A 20,767-nucleotide genomic window follows, 5' to 3' on the forward strand; every position below is an offset into this window, starting at 1 on the left:
TGGAGCTACTTTCATGGGGCCACAATGAAAGGCTATGTGGACATGAAGTCTACTTGAAGGAAAGGATAAAGAGAGGAGCTTCCTGCAAACACCGAGTGAGCACTCAGAACCAGCCATGTCTGCAGTTATTGTACCCCCAGATTCCAGATTATTAAGGTCAATAATGGCCTTTATGCTTAAGCCAGTGTTGGTTAGCTTTTTGTCACTTGCACAGAAAGAATACTGACTAACATATGTTTGGGGCAATGCGGATTGAGATATATGCTTGTAGCTGATAGTATCATTCCATTAATAATATTCTGCAACATTTTGAGATAAAAGAGAAATGTAGTTCTTGAGCTGCAAACACTTAACTCTCTCCCTGTCCCTCAATCTCTGTGACCCCTTCTTCCAAAGCAGTAACCCCCATCAGCATTTTACTCCTCTCCACGCCCTCTACACTTTCCTCCCAAATACACTTGCTTATTCCAGTAGATGTTTACACAACATGTGTCCTTTTATCTCTGTTTCCCTCTTTTTGGCAGCTGCTGAGGCGAGAAGAGCAGGCAACTCTTTAGAAAATAATAATATTTGAAAAAAGAGACAGAAAAGTATATTTGTTATAAGCTTTTCCTTTTTTTTTTTTTTAGAATTTAAGCTTATAAGTTTATCTATGCCCACTATATTCATAATTACAATTTAATATCTGCATACAAAAGCTATGTAAAAATCCATTTTTTCCCAAATATACAAATTTTCTTTTTGGATAGTTTAAAACATTTTGATCACAGATTTCAACAGAGTTTTAGGCTGAAAAAAATATCACCGTCTAGCAATATCACTTAACACTGTTTGCAAAACACAAATCTTCCCATGACCGTAAATCTTTTTCCATTCTGTAGTATTTTTCTGATTCTCAGGGCATGAAGGCATTATGGAAAATAAAGTGTTTTCTCTGAGAAGAGCATGGAGAACTAATTTGGCTCTATGGTCAAATTAGAAATGCCAAGTTAATACAGGAGAACCAAAAAAAAAAAAAAAAAAAAGAAAAGAAAAGAAAAGAAGAAGTGGCATAATGTTGCGTCAGCTCATTCATTCATGCCCTGACAATTCTATATCAACAATACATGTGTAAAGTGTCTTCTTTTGTCTTACATTGTGCTCCATAATTTACATGAGTATTATCTGCATCCTGAGGAGGACTGATTTATATTTGATTGTCTTGTGCATAAGGTGGGTCAGTTTTAACTGTGCAACAGAAAGCCACAAATAGCATCTTACCTGCACAATATTGCTCTTGAAGGCGGCATTAATTAATGTGGAAACACACTAGAAATGCACACTTTTTGCATTTGCAAACATTTATACAGCACAGTAAAAATTCTGTGATAAGGCCAAACCTTTTTTCCCCCTAGTCTGTTGTGTGTGTGTGTGTGTGTGTGTGTTTAATGTATTTTTTTTTAAAGATTAAAGTAAAATGTCTCAATTGTAAAAAATACACACCGGGCAAATCCTTACCTGGATAATAAATATCTACATCACAGTACAATAAAATTTCTTCTCTATAAAATTTAAATATGGATTATAGTCTATCACTATCAAAAGAAACACTATGCTAATATTTCCATATTATTAAAATAACAGGAAAAATTACGAGCTTATTTTAGAACCTGATGCAATGGCCGTTGGAAAGGGCAAAGAGATTCAAATGTCTGTCATCACTCTCCTTTTGAAGAGGAACTGTGGCTTGGTTGTTCACTTCAGTTCATGAAAAAGGTTTAGCCTTACAAATGCTGGCTACATTTCAAAAACCATAAGACCGATTTCATAATTTATGACTCATGCAGCAAAAGGTCAATAGGACACGAATAGGTTAGAGTTCTGTAGAATAAAAAGGTATCACTGACAATGACATGCTTTGAGGGTGCTCAGCGGTTCCTTGGAGGCTGAGTCTGGGGGTGCGTAGTGTCGAGGAGGGGCCAAGGCTCGTAGCCCTGTTTGCGGAGGAGCAACGAGAATGACGTTGCTGGCGCAGCACCGGGGCCTGGCAGTCCACCCGGTGACTGCGCTGTGGTGGACGGGAGAGGCGTCACTCGGGGCACAAGGGAGGGGGCTTCGCTGGGCTGAGGCATCAACACGGCAAGCGCGTCATTGAGGACTGAGGCTCATTTGACTTAGAAAAAGCTCTGAGGCGGCACGTGGTGTTTTGAGCAGAATCATAAAGAAGGAAAGATCTTACTTTTTTCACTATTTCTGGAAATACTGCACATCTAAATTGAAGAGCAAAGTACACTTGAGGGTCACAAACACACGTGCACGCACACACACACTCACACACACGCACATACACCACTCATCTCTAAAAGTGAAGTGATTTATATGTAAGAATCCCAGCATAAGGGGTGTGTTCTCCTGTACTGGGATGGGTCCCCACGGCAGGGGTGTGTGTGGGGGTGCAGGTGCAAAGGGTGTTTCCATCAAGTCCATACTTGATTTGAAAGTTGGGACAATTCATGAAAAAAAAAAATGTTTAAAAGAAATCCAGAGCAAATGCCTCATGATTGAGTTTTATGAGATGGAGTCTTGAGATGCACTAAGTACCTCTGTCAGTTTCAGAAGGAACGAGGTTAGTCGCTTTGACTACCGGCTCAGAGGCTCAAGAGCCTGTGAGTCCTATAGCTTTTCCTTTCAACCTGAAGTATTCTAAGGCTTGTCCTACTTAGCATAAAGTATGTAGCCTTCAACAAGATTTCTGGATCAGAGAGAGGTTTGCCTACTTAAGGTGATCTCTCAAGGAGCCGAAGATCAAACTTTCCTTTCCTTGGGGCTGGCTGGCTTACTGCAGATATGCTGTACTGTTTGGCGAATTCCCAATTGCGATTAATCCCTAAAGCATTCTGATTTCACTTGAGATCAGGCTCTCTGCTTACGTTTGAATCTGGGTGTCTGATATACTACGGAGTATCAGTATATATCAAACAAAATATGGAAACTTCCTCCAGAAGGCCTGTTGCCCCAGGAGTTTATGAACCTGTCTGGTACCCACCTGCTTGCCTTCCTTCCTCTCATGCCCTTTGGAAGAAAACTTGCCCCAGAGAGCAAAGCTGCCCAGAGTTCCCCTGGAGCATAGAGGTGGCTAAGTGTGTCTCTTTCAAAGAGTAGTTCTCCAAAGAGAGCTAAACAGAGGGAACTGAGATGTTAACAAAGCAAGCCTACACAAAACAAAACCAAAAAAACCCCCGCAATAAAACCTGCCTGTAGATAAAAGTCAGAGCAGGTAATCTGCCCATGAACTTCATGCTTATAATGTAATCTCTTTTACTTCCTTTCTCTGATTAACAGATTCCATAGCGATGTTCATGTTTCCTTTTCCCCAGAAGCTAGTAAAATTGCTTTAGTGCATTGAACATGTAATTCTCCCCTCCCCCAATTATTTCCAATCATACTTGAGATTTTTGATGCTGTTCCTCTTCTTTTTCCAAGGCCTCCAAATAGTTGACTAGTATTATGTCAAATTCTCATTTTGAGTCAGTACCAAATATATATTCCTTAAATGTGAAGTGGGCTATACTTTTTGTCCAATAAAGCTAGAAATTCGAATGTGACAGAAACCATCCAAAAATCAGATTTCTGCATCTGAAAATCATACAGTATTAAGGGTGGGAAGGATTTTAGACATCCTAACTTATTCATTAGATGAGAAAACCAAGCCCTAAGGTCACAAATCTACCAGTTGGCAGAGCACAGACTGAGACTCAGACACTCTGGCTTCTGGGCCAGTTCTGCTCCACCAAACTTACAAAAAAAATAGTCCACTTGGTTTTCACAGTGACTGTCACGCCTTTGCTTTTAGGTAAATCTCACTGATATGGCTTATTTTCCCCTATATTTCCAGGATAAGGCAGTAAAAGGCAGGCAAAAGAATAGTTTATATCTACTATGCCAGTGAAGAATGAGATACATTCAATTACATGGGTACATTCTTTGCCCAATTTCTGATGTTGAAGTGATGAGGTGTCACCTTTGTTTTCAGGGCACCAACTACTCCAGTGCAGGTCACTGGGAGGTGGGTTGGGAGGTGGGTTGGGTGGGGAACGAAAGTGAGTGTCTGTGTGTATGGTCTGCAGGTGTTTTCTGTTGAGTTTCTGCCAGGGGAATGTTGTACAAGGGGCAGAGGGTCAGTGGCAGGGTTAGTCTTTGTTTAGAGATAGTCAAGCTATTTAGTGCCTCGAAATTGGAGGAAAAAAAGGGGACTGGGAGACATTTGTGAGTACAGCAAAGAGCGGGAGGCTCTAAGACCAGAAGGAAGCATCCTCCAGCTTCCTAAAGGGGCTCTCAGAACACTGCATTTCCTTCAACTTAGAATGTGGCCACACTCATCTCTCCTCAGAATTCCTCCAGAACAAGACTCACATTTCAGCTTGTTATCTCTTCTTGATTAGAAGATTTAATCCATAGGGAAATCTATTGTCAGTTCAGCAAAGATGCAACCTGGATGAAAAAAATTCAGGAGCTTGGGAGACGACAGAGCAGATGCCATTGAAAAGGGATGACTCCTTGCAAGTAGGTCTGATTTCTGTGGAAGTGTCCTTTGAGCCTAAACTGTAAAGAAGACTTCCTACGGGGAGGTAATACTATGTAACTTTTTGGAAACTGTGGAGTCACTGACATTGGTGAAGATTTCTAATTCCTCTGGGCTCACTGAAGACAATTATTTTCCTTTTTGGCCTCAGTCAGTCAAAATAGCTGCACATCCTCGAGTCATGTGCCCTTGTATAACTTGAACTAAATCGTAAGGTTGTAAAATTGATACTGAAAGGACAGCCGATTATTTTAGGCCACAAATATTCCTGTACACTCCAAGTTATGATGCTAGGAGAGGATAGAGAGTGCTGGAAAATGAAAATTTGTTTGAGTCCTTCCCTAAAATGTGGACAGCCACGTCTAACCAAAGGTGGTCTGTGCACCGCTAACTTAAGCCCTGAAGAAAATCAGGATTGGATCAGGATGACCGTGTTATCTTGGGTTTTAAGCCTTCTTTGTTCTTCTGCAGCGCCATTTTGCTTGCTCGAGTCTCTGACCAGGGACAGGCGGGAGCTGGTGATGGCTTGGTGCTGGTGAATTAATGAGCGTCCCCTACCCTACCTCCACAGCTGTAAAACCTTCAAAGCATTCACATCAAAGGACTGGAGAACGAAATGCAATAGCTACAAGGACTCCCATTCAAGGGGCAGTTTCATCTGTGTGTATGCCAGGGACAACCTCCCTTTGCCCCCAGACAGTGCCTCCCAACACAAAGAAACAAAGACACAAACAAAAAGGAGCTAGGCAATGGAATGAAATGACACCCAGTAGTGCTGTAGGAATTATGAGAATGAAGCCAGTCAGTCTAATCCTCAAACACTTCCAGGAACAAAGGGGGGAAGAGTTCCGTGGGGCATTCCACCTTCATGTGCAGGAAGCGGCTGGCATGGCAGGCGCCGATCATCCGCAGGTCTGTCACCTTCATCAGGAGTTTTGGCCAAAAGTGTGTCACGTGGTGTTTTCGGTAATTGATATAGTGTTCAAAGGCCAGCAGGAAACTATCTTGGTATTTTTCTATTCTCTCAACACAGGCAAGCCCTGGGCGATCTGAAGGGAAGGAAGAAGATGGATGTTACTTCACAGGTGGAAACAGGCAAGTTTGCCTTCAGGGCCTTTAGGGGGAGGTGGGCAGATCTGGAATTTTTCCATCTTGGTCACGAGCGTGGATGCAACCTGAACTCTAGGGCACCAGGGACCAAGAGACCAGGGTAGTGGTATCATTTCTATGAAGGGCATCAGTGCTTTGTTCAGATAAATATCTCGGTTTAGACAAATGATCTCCTTGGGTGTGAAAGGCAGTGCCTCCCTCCTGGAGTACAGAAAAAAAAGCCTAACACAGCTGAAGTATTCTGCACAAAGAGGGGAGTAATTGTGAGTTTCCACTGGCTGAGTGAGAGAGAGGGGAGGACAAGCATGGAAGGGGAGATGTGAGAAGGGGCGGGGGACATCACGGGAGGCCTGGAGGCCAAAGGAGGAATGTTGGACGATAGGAAATTCTCTTGAAGACAAAGAAGCACCATGCTCACTTTTAAGTTGCTTGCCTAACTGCAATGAACCACCTTTTCCCTTCACTTACACCTTTAGTAACATTGCTACTGGTAGCAGCCTTGTGTTGGTGGCAATTTGGGAAATTAAAATGAACAGGAAAGAGGAGCTCATCCGTGCCAGAGTCACCCCGTGCAGAGAAGAGAACAGCCACATTGGGGGCTAGGGAGAGAGGAGACTATGACCCTGGAAAACCCTGGAAATCTTCCCAAGTCTCGGGCGAACCCCTGGGCTTCCCATGGCATTTGGGAGGGGCTCTCGTTGGTTTCCAACAGGTCATACATAAAGGAATGAGGCTGGACGACTGGGGAAAAGCCGGCCTGCAGACATTTGGGTGATAAAAATAATCTATAAACCTGGATGAGGCCCTCAACTAGCTCTAGGAGGCCTGTCACCCCCCTGTTTGGTTCCCTTCGATTTGCTCTTTGTGGCTGTGAGCAGATGAATTCACATGTCAAGAGTCCAGTTATTGGAGTGTCTATATCAGCAGGAATCTAAATGGAGTTCTGCTTCCTCTGCAAGGAAGGGTCATGGCTAATGTCTCAATCCACCCTTCTGAGTCTGAGCCTGAACAAAAACTATATGGTCTTTTGGAATCCCCTAGTTGGCTCGAATGGCAATTTGTGCCTTTTTTTTTTATTTTGTGTTTTCCTTCGTATTTGATGCTGCTGCTCTGTGGGTCTTCTTACTCCCCCTCTCTCCCTCTCCTATCTTCTCTCTTTCTTCGAGTGTTCAAGAAGGGTTCTCCAAAGCATCCTTTAACTTTTGATCTAAATAGAAAATCAACATAATTGTCCTTTGGATGTGTTCCTTCCAAGGGAAAAAATGACCTGGGTCTTGTGGCATCAAAACTCTGTCCTTTGATGAGAGATAAAGATACAATAGTCATATAAATGACAGAGAGAGAGGATGAACTGACATTTTGATGATGCTCGCATTGTACTAAACAGGTTTATGAAGAGAGACATATTTTAAAGACCAAAGACTGGTTTTAACTCCTCAAGACAAAAATTCTCAACGAAATGTCTTTCAGATCATTTCCATTTTTGCTCTCTCTGCTTATCGTCATAGGACCAAGGAACTCAGTAGTAGCTCTTGGAAAAGGTTTTGAAGAAAAGATCTAAGATATTATGCAACTGAAATGTCAAATAAAACGTGAGACTTAGAAGACAAGGCTGCTGAGGAGGAGAAATTGGAGCCTTGGGGCTCCGATAGGTAGCTGTCATTTGCCAAACGTACAATGTCTTGTACTATTTTTCTGGTCCTGGCAGTATTAATGAAAGGAGCCTACATCACTAGGGTGGATAAGATTTTAATAAGTTATTATGTTGTCCCGTGGCTGTCAGGCAGTGTCATCCTCATACAATGAGAGAACTGGGAAGAAGCATTTACTTGGGTGTTTGATAGCGTTTGGCATTACATTTGCAATTTTTGCCTTCTCCACCTACTCCCTTTATCTATCTTAGATTATTTACTTAATAATCTGTTAAACTGACTCACTACAGAGCAAATATATTATTCAGTAAGAAAAATCCATTTGTTGTAAACAGGAGATAACCACAAAAATGGATGCATGGCATAAACCTTCATTACATTTTAGCTGATGGTTCTTGCCAGAGGTTATGCCTGAGATCCCCTCTCTGTTGAAAGGAAGGTTAGCAAGTGTTAGGTGTTGAAGACAGACCAGCGCCACACGGCATTTCTCTTTGCCTTCTTTAGAAGGAGATATAACCAGGAAGAAAATTGTAAAAGAAACTGCTTACTCACTCTGTGATTCAACATTATTTAAAACTGTCTTTGTACCACTAAAATCTCAGCTAAAAAAAAAAATTACTTTGAGTCCCAGTTATGCAGTTCCATTTCTTTATTTTAAAGGTCACCAAAGCCCAGAGAAGCTGTGGGGTGGGGTGGGAGGGAGAAGTCATACAGGGAGTCCTTAGATAAGCTATACGTTTTATTTTTTTGAGAATAATTCTCTTGAAGGACTGAAGGCCCTGGTTTCTTGCTGGCTGTCACTGGAGGCCACCCTCAGCCCTAGAGGTCATCTGCAGATCCCTGTCACATGAACTTTCCTGACACAGCCACTTACCCCAGGGAGCTGGCATGGAGAGTCTCTAGAGTAAATCTGCTAGCAAGGGGGAATCTCAGATCACATAAAACAGTCACATGGGTCTGATGTTGAATTTGCCATAGTCTCTAATCATGGCTTCTGCATACACTGAAGGTGAGATTATCCAGGTGAGAACACCAGAAGGTAGGAGTATGGGGGGCCACCTTGGAGTGTGTTTACCACAGTGTATGAGAGGGTTCATTATGCTATTCTATCTGCTTATATTTAAAATTCTCCATAATATAAAGAATTATTTCTTTTTAAAAAGCCTGCCATGTCTAAATTTCCTATAGCAAACACATTTCTGGATCAGCTTACAAAAAGAATTCTACTGAGTTAACTAGGAAGCATCAACTCTACAGAGGATTCTCAATGTACTTGTGACTGATATTTTACCCACATATTCAGCCATTTATCCAACAAGCATTTCTTGAATTCTACTACACGTTGGCCTAAGTGCTAGGTGTACAATGAGACACATCTATGTCCTCAAAAAAAATCCCGGCGCGGTGGCTCATGCCTATAATCCTAGCACTCTGGGAGGCCGAGGCTGGCAGATCATTTGAGCTCAGGAGTTCGAGAGCAGCCTGAGCGAGAGCGAGACCCCATCTCTACTAAAAATAGAAAGAAATTAGATGGACAACTAAAAATATAGAGAAAAAATTAGCCGGGCATGGTGGCGCATGCCTGTAGTCCCAGCTACTTGGGAGGCTGAGGCAGGAGGATCACTTAAGCCCAGGAGTTTGAGGTTGCTGTGAGCTAGGCTGATGCCACAGCACTCTAGCCCAGGCAACAGAGTAAGACTCTGTCTCAAAACAAAACAAAACAAAAGAAATAAGTAAAAATAAACAGTCCATAGAAAGATATGGACAAGGTAAGCAGGTAGTTCTAGAGCAAAGTGACAAGTGCTACAGCACAGCTAAACTTAGGGTTAGAGATGGAGGATGACTCTGAAACCATCTTCTATTTAAAGACTAGCCTCCCTGAAAATGTGATGTGTTTTGTATTTCTTATTTATTACGACATGATGCCTGAAGAAAAAAAGCATCAGTAGTATTATTTACCCTTCACCAATGGGACTTAGAGGTTTTTGATAAGGAGCTATGGTGGATTAAAGATGGCTACCGATTCTTTGCTGTTCCTCCCATCTAGGGGTGGACTGTTGAATCTGGCTGGTGCTCAGACTTGATTGGACCAAAGCAATGTGGCTGAAGTGATGCTGTGTGACTTGACTGGGTCTTAAAGGATCTACAACTTCTGCATTCCTGTGCTTAGGACTCTCCCTCTTGGAATCCAACATCCAAGTAAAAAGTCTAACTACCCTACAAGAGGAGAAGGTGCATGGAGAGAGAGCTGAATTTGTGTTTGATGTCTCAGCCCCAACTCCAGCCATCTTGGATGTTTTAAGCCACTAAGTTTTAGGTTGGTGTGCTATATGGCAATAGATAACTGAAACTTAGGTTGTAGTTGAGCCATGAACAAATTCTAGTTCTCACACATGGTTTCCATACACGGAATTTAACATGGAATGGTGTGGTCATCCACATCCATGTGTTGCACACTCCAAACCAGAAGGAGGAGGCAGTTGGCCAAAAACTATGGAGCAGGCTGGGTAGTGTCCACTGAAGGTGGATCATTTCATAGAGTCTTTAATGTCTCCTTTGGTTTCTCCCTGCTACTCTTGGAGGCTGCAAAAAGCATAAGACACTTGACACTTCCCCCCCACCTTTAGACCCCAGTCCATTGGAGAACCCCCAATTTCTTGCTAAAGTAGAATGAACTATTTTTCTAAACACCAAAGGGGGATTAAAAAACTCATCAGGTGATTGGAATTAACAAGGGACAAGCAAAAACTCTTTGGATGCCCAGTAATGAGTCTGGGCACACTCACCTGATGACATCAGCAGGACGGCCTGAAGGAGGGCTACTTCAGTGTCATCCAGGTTGAAAGAAGACAGAGACATGCCCAGGTCAAAGATGGCGTCAGACACCACCCCAAGACCCCCATTCTTCAGCTGGCCCCGTGTCACTGCCATTTCCCCATTCAAGGTTAAAGTCTCACTTTCTGGGTCATAGCGCACAGCAGCGCGGAGGGACATGATCTCCATGCAGCAGCCTTTGAGGAGGATTATCTGGTCTTCACATGGCAGCTGAAAAGAACCAGCTCACATCAGCAAAGAACAAGTGGACACATGCCTGTCAGGAACAACATGCAGTATCTTAAAAGCAACAGGAATAACCTTGTGGGATCGAGATTAGTCCTGCATTTTTTGAGCCCATGGTTTTTCCTTCCCTGCTTGGCTGTAGGCTTTCGACAACCATTTTTCATACCCCAGGTTGGCTGGAATGTTCACCAACTTTAATCTCAGTAGTCTTCATTTCTTTAAGATAGATATAGATCTCCAATTGGTAGTGCAGTCATGTGTGGAAATGTGATAATAACCCTTTAGTCTGGGGGTATTTTGGGGGTATCAAAACTCCAACTGATAACTGCTTGAGATGAGGGTTTATGTTAAACTCACTAATTTTTTTTTTTTTGTCTTGTAGCTCCAATAGTTAATACCTGACTCCACTGTTTAGTTGCCAACTTCTCTTTATTTTTTTGAAGAAAGTTTGCTCTTTGAGCCTCTTAAAAGGCGCAGAAGTAGAAGGTTGCTGACCAATGCATGTTACCCACGAGGCCCAGAGATATACAAGCTTTGCCCGAGGACAACCAATTAGTTAAGCACAGAAGCAAGATCAGAGTTCAGACCTGCTGGATCCTAAGGCTATGTTTTTCCTTCTCACTATCTCAGACACTGGAATTACTCGACACACTGAATCCTTCTGCCAGTGTCGCGATCTCATCTTAAGCTCATTTGGTTACCCTGTTAATTAGGATTTGTGATAATGTGATAACATTAATAATAAACTTTTTAAAAAAAACTTCATTGATAGGTAAAATAATAAAAAAACAGAATCTCATTTTCTGGAGGGGGAGAATGTCTAATGAAATGCCATTATCAAAATAATTTGAAAGGCTATTAGTTAATGGGTATTTTTTTTATTTTTTTTATTTTTTATTTTTTTGACTGCCCTATGCAATGGTAAGTTAATGGGTATTTTGATAAATTGGGCATCATGCCAAGATTTACGTGCGTCACCTGATTTAATCTCCACAGCAATACAGTGGAGTAAATATTCTAATTCCAATTTTACTTACAGATGTGGGAGCCCGGACACTGATATGGCAACATGCTGGGGGTGGGGGTGGGGGAGGGAGGCTGTCACATGAATGTTTTATGGGTGAGGTTAGGATTTGAAGCTAGAATCCAATGCCAAGAAAGGAAGAGAACATACTTTTTTGAAGTACCATGGATATGACTAAGTTCCCATAAATAATGAATATGTAAATTACACATAATCTCTATCTCTTGATTAAAGCAGTTACAAATTCCTTTTGGGAAATGCTCTCGGCAATACTCGACTGGTCCAATTTAGGTTATTATATAAAAGTGAAAGTAATACTACTGAATTACATTTAAAATACTGGGTATTTCATATTTTTTTCACTAGCTCAGCCAAGTCACTTTTCCATCTAATTTCAAATTGCTTAGCTTTTTCTACAGAATAAAAGTCATTGCCTACTTGGTTTTGAAATCAACACATATAAATTCTCCCTTTCCAACCCATCTTTTTGAAAGAGCACTGTGATTTGCTTTTGTTTAGGTTCAGATTTGTACCCCTCAGTTATATCCTTGGATTCTTGGCCCAAAAGCGAGGTAGGAAATAGGAAACTCAAGTGTGGACAGATTCTCTACAGGTGAGATGGGAAACTGGCTGGAGAGGGAGAGGTTGGCTCTGAAGGCTAGGGCAGTTGATCTACATTTCAACCCCACCAGGATCTCCTAGGGGCTCATTCAACACAGACTGCTGGCCCCACCCCCTGAATTCTGAATTTCTCCCAAGTTCCCAGGTAGTCCGCATGTTGCTGCTCCCCGGACCCTACTCCTGAGAAAGACTGGCCTAGAAATTTCTAATCAGATCAAACCATTTTTTTTTTTTAAATCTGTCACTATACAAACTTTTGGGCAATGCCTACCTTTGAAGCCAAGTCTGATTGTAGATGAAGTGGAAATTTTCATTTCACAGCCTACTAACTGTTGATGATTAGTTCAACTTCAAGTAAAAGCTGAATAAGTATTTTTAAAGGGTCTCCAGTGGTTTAAAAACTAGGCCAGATACTTTGTCCTTTAAGAGAGGTTTGTAGGATCCTGGTGAGATTTGTTTCAACATGTGGGCAAATACTCTCTTGTGCACTTGCCAAAATGCTTTCACTGTGAGAAGCCCCGACAAGGGCCTGAGAGACAGAGACCAGGGATACGCCCACAATTTCTTCCTGTCTCCTTAGAGGAACGTCACTCAGGTTGATTGGCAAAGACGACAGGGCCTTGCACTCTAGGCGTGGTTCTTGTGTGTTGTTTTGGCAGCTCTGCCAGCAATGATTTTAGATCTCATGAAGCCTCTGGTGTCACTCCAACCTTGTTTGGTGGGCTGGCATGGATCTTAGCAGAACAATTGCCAAGAACACAATTTGAACAGCAGATGTATCAAACTGCCTCTGGCAAGAGACCATTAGCTCCCAAGACCACCTGAAATCTCTAACCCACTCCCTAGGTAGCTCAGGGGCCTACATAGTTCATTACCTTGTTCTGGGTTTCAAAGAGAGTATAAAAGGCTAAAAGGTTCCTGGGAGACAACAAACACTGGAAACATATACATCTCTGCCCTCCCCCTTCATAATTTGGAGACCACAAAATATCAGGGTTGAAAGAGAGATGGAATCATGACAAAGAAGCAGGCTTCAACTTCTAAGGAAAACTTGAACAGATAAGCTGGCCACAGCCCAAGCTTGAAACCTTCCATGTGGACCCCTCACTCTTGCCGTGGACAAGAGCTTCAGCCTTATGGTATGTGTACTTTACTCTAATAAAAAGTTTTAAAAAGTAGTTTCATAAATGGAAAGTACATTCTGGCATAAATTATACTAATATATATTTCATAGTTCATATACATTTATGTGTGTATGTGTTTGTAGCTGGTATAAATTATATTAATATATATTCAATATTTCATATATATGTGTGTGTATACACACAAATATTTGAAAAAAGACTAAAGTGGGCTCCAAAATATTAGCAGTATTATCTTGTGGTGTTGCCATGAATCGTTATATTTATTATGCCATATAAATCTTCGATGACCATGTATCATTTTTGTAATGTACTCCAAAATGTTAATAAATGTTAATTTTTATAAAAGATATCCAAGGTACGGGAAACTCCACACCAAAACCAAAATTCCTTCCCAGGACTTAGTGACTTCTCTAGGCATGGAATATGAGTCTTTCCCACTGCAGGGCTGTGGGTACTATAGACTGGTACTACAGAATAAAGGTTTGTGTCCACCCAAATCCACATGTTGCAACCTAATCCCTGATGTGATTAGGAGGTGTATTGGAGGTGGGGCCTTTGGGAGGTGATGAGGTCATAAGGGTGGGGCTTTCATGAATGGGATTTGTGCCCTTATAAAAGAGACCCCAGAGAGCTCCTTTGTTCCACTCACCATGTGAGGACACAGTGAGAAGACAGCTGTCTACGTACCAGGAGGCAGGCCCTTCCTTACCAGACACCTAATCTGCCAGTACCTTTCTCTTGGAATTTTCAGACTCCAGAACCATAGGAAATAAATTTCTGTTGTTTTTAAGCCACCCAGTCTATGGTATCCTGTTATAGCAGCCCAAGACACCTGGCCCCCACCACAGTAAAACTAGGGCTCAGAGAGAGGCAGTGCACTCTCTTGGTGAGGTCTGGGAGTCGGGTACCTGTGTCCTGAAGCCCACTGCCCTGTCCTCCTGGGTATGGCTTCCATGGGGGCTCAGAAATTGGCAATGAGAAGTGTCCCCATTAATGTCTGAGGTCTTTCTGATTCCAGCTGGGCTCCTGTTATTGCAAACTCAGAGATACAAGTGAGCTGGAAGCGAAGGCAGCAGGGAGTCATTTCAAGTGAGAAAACTCAGCTTTTTCCCAGGTGAGACTAGAACCACTTATCACTCAGGCAGCATATAGTAAGAGGCTCATAGCCATACGTGGCCCTCTCTATTTGGTGTCTTTTTGGGTCCCCTTGAGAGTGTAAAAAGCAATAGATTGGCACCTGAGAAAACTTTCCAAAGGAAAAAGTTCTCAAGAAAACATAATCAACACCATTTGATTCAAAAAAAGGAGGGCTAGGGGCAGGATGGAAATGTCATAGATGAAATAATGGCAGCATTAGCAGCTCAACTCATGGAATACTCATGACCCAGGCACTGTCTAAGCACTTTACATATGTTATCCCATTTAAACCTCCCAATAGCTCCCAATAGAGGTAGGCACTATTGTGATTCCCATTGTAAAGATGAGGTAACTGAGTTATGAAGACATTAAATAACTTGTTTAGGATTCTTGTCCAGGCACAGACTGCAGAACCTGTGCCCTCCTGCCAACATGTGGTAGGTGAGGGAGAAAATGTCCCAAAGCGAAAGTCAATGAGGTCGGGTGGGACAGCTCTGAAGATGGGGCAAGAAGGAGTGAGCTTACGAGAAAAGAGGGAAGATTTAAGGAGATATTAAGAGCCTTCCTTTGTGAAAACCATTTAACTTATTCTTGAGGATTAGGTAGTGACCACACCGCCATCTTGCTGGGATATGTGGTGGGAAGGATACAGACCTAGGTTCAAACCATGGCGCCACATTTGGGTGGGGTAACTGAATCTCTTTAATCTTCATTTTCCCCATCTGTAAAATGGAGTTATTAAAAGCTATCCCGAAGATCTGTTATAAGGATTGGGTTTAATGTGGGCAAACTCGAGTATGGTAACTAGGACATCGAAGGTGTGGAATAAATGGAAGCTATTGTTCCATCATTATTTCCCAATGCCTAGAGTCAGAGGGGTGGATGGGATCTTGATGGGCCTCACATGGACAAGCTAATGCGTGATGACTGAATAGAGAAGGTGGGACATACAAATGAAAGAGAGTGCATTTTCATTTTGTACTGACATTGCTTTCATATGACTAAGTCCCTACTAATGAATATTAAATTATAAATAATACCCAGTATTCCTGGAAACTGACGGAACTCTAATGAAAAATAACGCAGATGAAAAAACAGTTTCCTCACCTCACAAAACATAGGCAACTTTTTGGCAAAATCCACCACTCTGGTAATTGCTGGTGTGATGATTTTTGTAAAATGGCTGAAGGCTTCCAAGTCGACCTTTCCACCTTCTGGGGCATTCACTATCGGTGCTTGTCCAATGTCTTCTGGCTAAAGAGGAGAAACAAGGAAGATTTTAATGAAGAAGTGGAAGAGAGCTTTATTTATCGTAGTTCTCACGTGGCAGAAAATCTCTTCTGAACTGGCATCCTGTACAGTCTCCAGTTCTCACATCATTTATTCACAGACTGTAGTTTATACATCATTTATGTCTTTGAGCAAAGATACATGTCTTGGCCATTGCTTTAATAGGCCCCCAGTGATAATGTTCACAAGAATGTTGTTGGAGAGAGAGAGAGAGAGAGAGAGAGAGAGAGAGAGAGGGAGGGAGGGAGGGAGAATGAAGAATATGTGGGTTCTGCTTCTGAACGCACAGAGTATACTTAGGCCAGGTGACATGCATTCCTGGGCCTCTGGGGTGGCATTTGCAGAGCACTGCATATTCTGGCGTGTGTCCGTAAGTGGGAGGTGGGCCCAGCAGGGGCAGTGATGGAGGAGGGCGATGGGCGAGCCCTTGCAAGCGGTGCCCTGTGAATCCATTCTTGCTCCGGATCCAGCTGTCAGGGCTCAAAGTTCCTCTCTGCCCTACAAACTCCAGTTTGATGGTTGACAGGGAAGTTCTCTAGGCTGCCTATAGGAAACTTAGCAAGTCTTAGGACAGAGTGGCGAATTCAATGTCCCCAGAGCACTTCTCTGCTGTTTCCTCGCTCAAGAACAATCCATGGCTTTGCTGCTCAAAGGCTGGGGCAGCAGCACGGGTGTCACTGGGGACTTATTAGACATGTAGACGCTCAGGCCCCTCCCCAGGCCTGATGGGGAGAATCAGCATTTTAGCAAGACCCCAGGTGACTTGTGTGCACATTAGGCTTCCTGATGTCCACGGGAGTCTCCCTCAATGCTGTGACCTGCTGTCACCCAGTGCTTCCTTCGGGAACAGTCCTCTCCACTGCCCCTTCTCATCTTTGTGATAATATTACCCACCATTTATTTGTGGCCTACGAGTGACGCAGCCCCTTCACACACTGCCCTGCCTCAGGCAGAGCTCACTCAAGTCCTGGTGTGCAGGTGAGCAGACCAGGGCTCAGGAAGGTTAAGAGCGAGCCGCTGAGGCCAGGCCTGGGGTCTGAGTGGCCCTGACTCCCCACAGCCATGTGCCCAGGAGCTCCACGTCTCCCCACAAGGCCTTTTTTTTTTTTTTTTGAGACAGAGTCTCGCTTTGTTGCCCAGGCTAGAGTGAGTGCCGTGGCATCAGCCTAGCTCACAGCAACCTCAAACTCCTGGGCTCAAGCAATCCTGCTGCCTCAGCCTCCCGAGTAGCTGGGACTACAGGCATGCGCCACCATGCCCGGCTAATTTTTTCTATATATATCAGTTGGGCAATTAATTTCTTTCTATTTATGGTAGAGATGGGGTCTCGCTCTTGCTCAGGCTGGTTTCGAACTCCTGACCTTGAGACCAGAGAGCTAGGATTACAGGCGTGAGCCACCGCACCCGGCCTCCCACAAGGCTTCTACTTCCTGTACACTTTTCGACATGGGCGAACAGAATTTCCACTTTCTTAACACCCCCCTTGCCAGCTTCTCCAGCTGTCTTCCAGGAAAATGTGAACGTGCCCAAGGAGGTCACAGAGACTCATGCACAACCTGCTGGTGGCCGCCTTCGCCTGGAGCCACAGTGAGTGGACAGGAACGAGGTCAGCTCTCCTTTTGGCACCGGGAGTTGGGGGAGAGGGAGAGGAAAGTGGGGCAGGGTGGCCGGGAGGGGTGGAAACAAGGAACTGACATTCTGAGACAGTCGAGGGAGACCCACCGCCTCACTTCAGAGCAGTGAGGTCACTGCCCATGGGGAGACGTTGGTCTGACACAGAGGTCCCCCGGGCACACTGTGCATCAGAGTCACTCGATTGCTGGGTCCCATGCCCAGTGTTTCTGACTCAGGAGGTCAGCGGTGGGGCCCAAGGATTTGCATTTCTCACAAGTCCCCAGGGCATGCCGACGCCACTGGTTGGGACCATACTTTGAGAACCACTGCGCCGGCAGTAACCAGAGGTGGCTCAGTAAGCCAGTTACCATGTTTCTTCCCATACACTCCATATCCAATTTTTTTAGCAGGAAGAAAAGCAAATGATGATTCTTTTACTCTCTTATTGCCAGGGTGCTGGGGTCATGGTTACAAGCCCAGGGGAAGATTTAAAAAAACATATTACATAACAAACGCTGGCAACATTTGCCTTTTTGGGGATTATCCAGCAATTTCTTCTGTTTATTTTTTTACTTTATTTTTTTAGTGTTTGTTTTGGTGGCAGTGAGTGGATGGAACCTGGTTTCTGTTGTGTTTTCATAATGAATGATGATGTTTTGGGGCAACTGTTGGCATAGCAAGCCCACAGACGGTTACTGTTCCGCTGTCCTTCTGGATGCAGAGAGAATTGATGGAATAATCACATGTACGCCTCCCTTCTCTCTCTCTCTTTCTCACCTACATGGAGCTAAGGGAAAAGGTACATCCACTCCTCCTTTGGGTACTGTGCTCCCTGTATCCTTCAGACATCCCTGCTGTTCTTTATAGTTTCTTCTGACCCCTGAATGTGAGGCTTATCTCTCCTACCTAGTCTACTTGACAAGTCTGTTGTGAAGCTCAGCTGATAAAAGGAATGTGGGCACACATTCAAAAAGGTAGGGGGTTTTATATAAAAATTATATACATATACAAAGCTAATATTATATATTATATATGATTTTTATATATATATGTAGGATGAACATTATTTTAGCAATAAAAAAATAAACATATTTGAATAATATGGTTTTGGCCTGGTTGAATCCAAACATATCCTCATTGCATACTGATAAGGCTGCTCTGACTGGATTTATATGGTTTTCAGTCCTTTGAAATGTTGTTGGGTTAATACTGATATTAATAATTTTCATTCATCTGTAGGTACATGGGGCATTTGAATCACTACCTCTAAAGATTTGAAAAAAGGATAGAAATTGTGCAAGGGAAATATGGCAATTTTAATTAAAATTAAACACCTAAATGTAACAACCTCACAAGCTTTTCTGTTAAAAAAATAGATCAGGGTAGAAAAAAATTTACTTTTGAACCTCTGGGTATTTATTTAATGGCAAATACAATTGCTAGAAGTCAAACTATATACAAACTATATAAAAGCTTTCTGTTATATCATTAAGGTTTATCTCCATAATGGATCTTGGATACCAGAACAACAACAACAAAAAGAATATCTATATCTTTATATATCCATGAGCTGACCTGAGTTAATGCCAACCTGGGTATGAGAAGTCAAGGTTGAGCAATGCAAACTTGTTGGTTACTTCCCTAAAGATTTTTCACTCATAACGACAACACATAATATGTTAAAATATTTGGAAGATGTTAAAAATAGAGAACAAATATTTGACATCAGTTCCATCTATCAGGTATCATATACAACTAATAACCTTGTAAACCACCACATGAAATACATTTGCTCATATACATGCATGTGTATTTATGCACCCAGGATCTAGCTCAGATTCTGGCAAGTCTCCAGCTTGTAGATTCACCAGGACAGACCTGTGGCAGAAGCCTGCTTTTTAGCCTCTGTGGATCCAGCTGCCTTAGCCTGCTGATGGGGTACTCACAACTCCACTCTGACTTCCTTCCTCTTTGTCCTAAATGGACCTCCTGTGCCAGCCCAGCTGACTTCTCCATGTCTGCCTTCCAGCTTGCCTTGCCCTATTCCACTTCGCTGCTGCCTGCTTTCCAGATTTTTGCTTTCTCTGAAGCCCCTACTTCCATTTCTCATCTCTGTCCATTCCTAATCCCACCCTTTCTTCAAAACTCAACTCAAATTTTAGCTTCCCCTGGATGTCTTCCAAGAGGACCTCAGTTTGAAATGATGTATACCTCATTTGATCACCCATGTATGTCACCCATATGGCATTTAGGCATTTATCACTATCACTTTTTATTGTAGTTTTGTGTAAATACACAACAAAAATATGAACTTCTTAAGGGAGTAGGGAATAAGCCTCACGTCTTCGCCTACTGTGTACAGGGCATTGAGCTGAATGGTGGGGGATGAAATGCTCGTTGGTTGAGTGAGTGAATAAATGTGTGTTTATACCAATATTTATTGAGCAAGTACGATGGTCCAGGCCTAGTCTTAGATGCTGAGGTTACACCGATGAACAATGCATCCTCAAGGAACTTGCATCGTAGCTCACAGACAATGAATAAGAAACATGCATTCATGGAGTGCCAGTTTGTGATGAGACTGGGGGTGACATGATAGTACAGGGGGGTCCAGAGATGAGTGGTCAGCCAAGGCCCCTTTGGGAAGCAATGTGTGAGCGCTGACTTGAAGAACATCAAGGAGGAAGCCTTCCATACAGCCAGAGGAAGAATGGTGAAGGCAGAGGGAAAAGCCAGTGCGAAGTCTCAAGGCCAGAAAGGAGGCTATGTGGCTACAGCCCAGCGATGGCTTGAGAGGAGGGGGGAGGCAGGCAGGGGTCCCGGCATGCTAAGCTCGTGCACCATGAAGAAGAGAAGGGCTTATTCTAAATGCAGTGGAGTGTCACTGAGGGGCTGTCAATGGGAAGAGGCATTTAATGGTTATTGTGTGGAGAAGGGATTATTGTGGGGGGCCAAAGGACAAACAGGCAGGCACCAGAAGTCATTTGGGCAGGCTGGAGTGGGCCAGGCTGTGGGGGTGGCAATAGAGAGGGAGATATATTGGAGATGTATCTTGGGGACTGAAGACAGGGGCAGAGGAGGGACTGGATGTGGGGTAAGGAAAGCAGAGAGGCCCCTCTGGGGCAGTGGTACAAAAGGAGAGATTCAGGTGTGTGTCCCTGTGCCATCAGCTCTCGCTCAGTGTGTGACTGACTGGCTTTCTTCTCTGACTGTTTCATCAGTATTGTTCAAAGTGAGTAGGGAATGCTGCCAGTTGGCTTCTTCACTGAGTGGCTGGCTAAGAGCCAAGGACTTCTTGGCTTGAAAAGGTAGTTGTTTGGCACGTGCAGAGTGGGGTGGGGCCAGACAGGACTCTCCCCTCCTCTGCTTGTTCCTAGGGTGTCTTCTCACACCTTTGCAAGGCTGGGCAGGAAGACCCGGCAGGTCGTGATTCAAGGTACCTGGGCCTTTGGACATGAGTGCAGGCTCATCCTTTTCCTGGGATGAGCAGAAATAAAATGGTGACATCGGTGACGGTAGTAACCACTTAAGTGGTTAACGATATACCCAGCAG

The 20,767-nt window shown here is 43.4% G+C and overlaps 1 protein-coding gene across 18 annotated transcripts in view; it reads right to left on the reverse strand.

Moving 5' to 3' along the window:
• Nucleotides 1-5,297: 5,297 nt before the first annotated feature.
• THRB (thyroid hormone receptor beta) overlaps nt 5,298-20,767 on the reverse strand; it is a 359,669-nt gene continuing 344,199 nt past the window's right edge. For all 18 annotated transcript variants that reach the window (XM_076005744.1, XM_076005768.1, XM_076005751.1 and 15 more), the window contains 3 exons: nt 15,418-15,564; nt 10,110-10,368; nt 5,298-5,610 (listed from right to left, as the gene is read on the reverse strand). In XM_076005744.1, coding sequence (XP_075861859.1) covers nt 5,369-5,610; nt 10,110-10,368; nt 15,418-15,564 — 648 coding nt within the window. In that variant the 3' untranslated portion in view covers nt 5,298-5,368. The remainder of the gene's footprint in view (nt 5,611-10,109; nt 10,369-15,417; nt 15,565-20,767) is intronic.

This window comes from Microcebus murinus, chromosome 1 (genome assembly GCF_040939455.1).
Source record: "Microcebus murinus isolate Inina chromosome 1, M.murinus_Inina_mat1.0, whole genome shotgun sequence".
In the NCBI taxonomy this organism is placed as follows: domain Eukaryota; kingdom Metazoa; phylum Chordata; class Mammalia; order Primates; family Cheirogaleidae; genus Microcebus; species Microcebus murinus.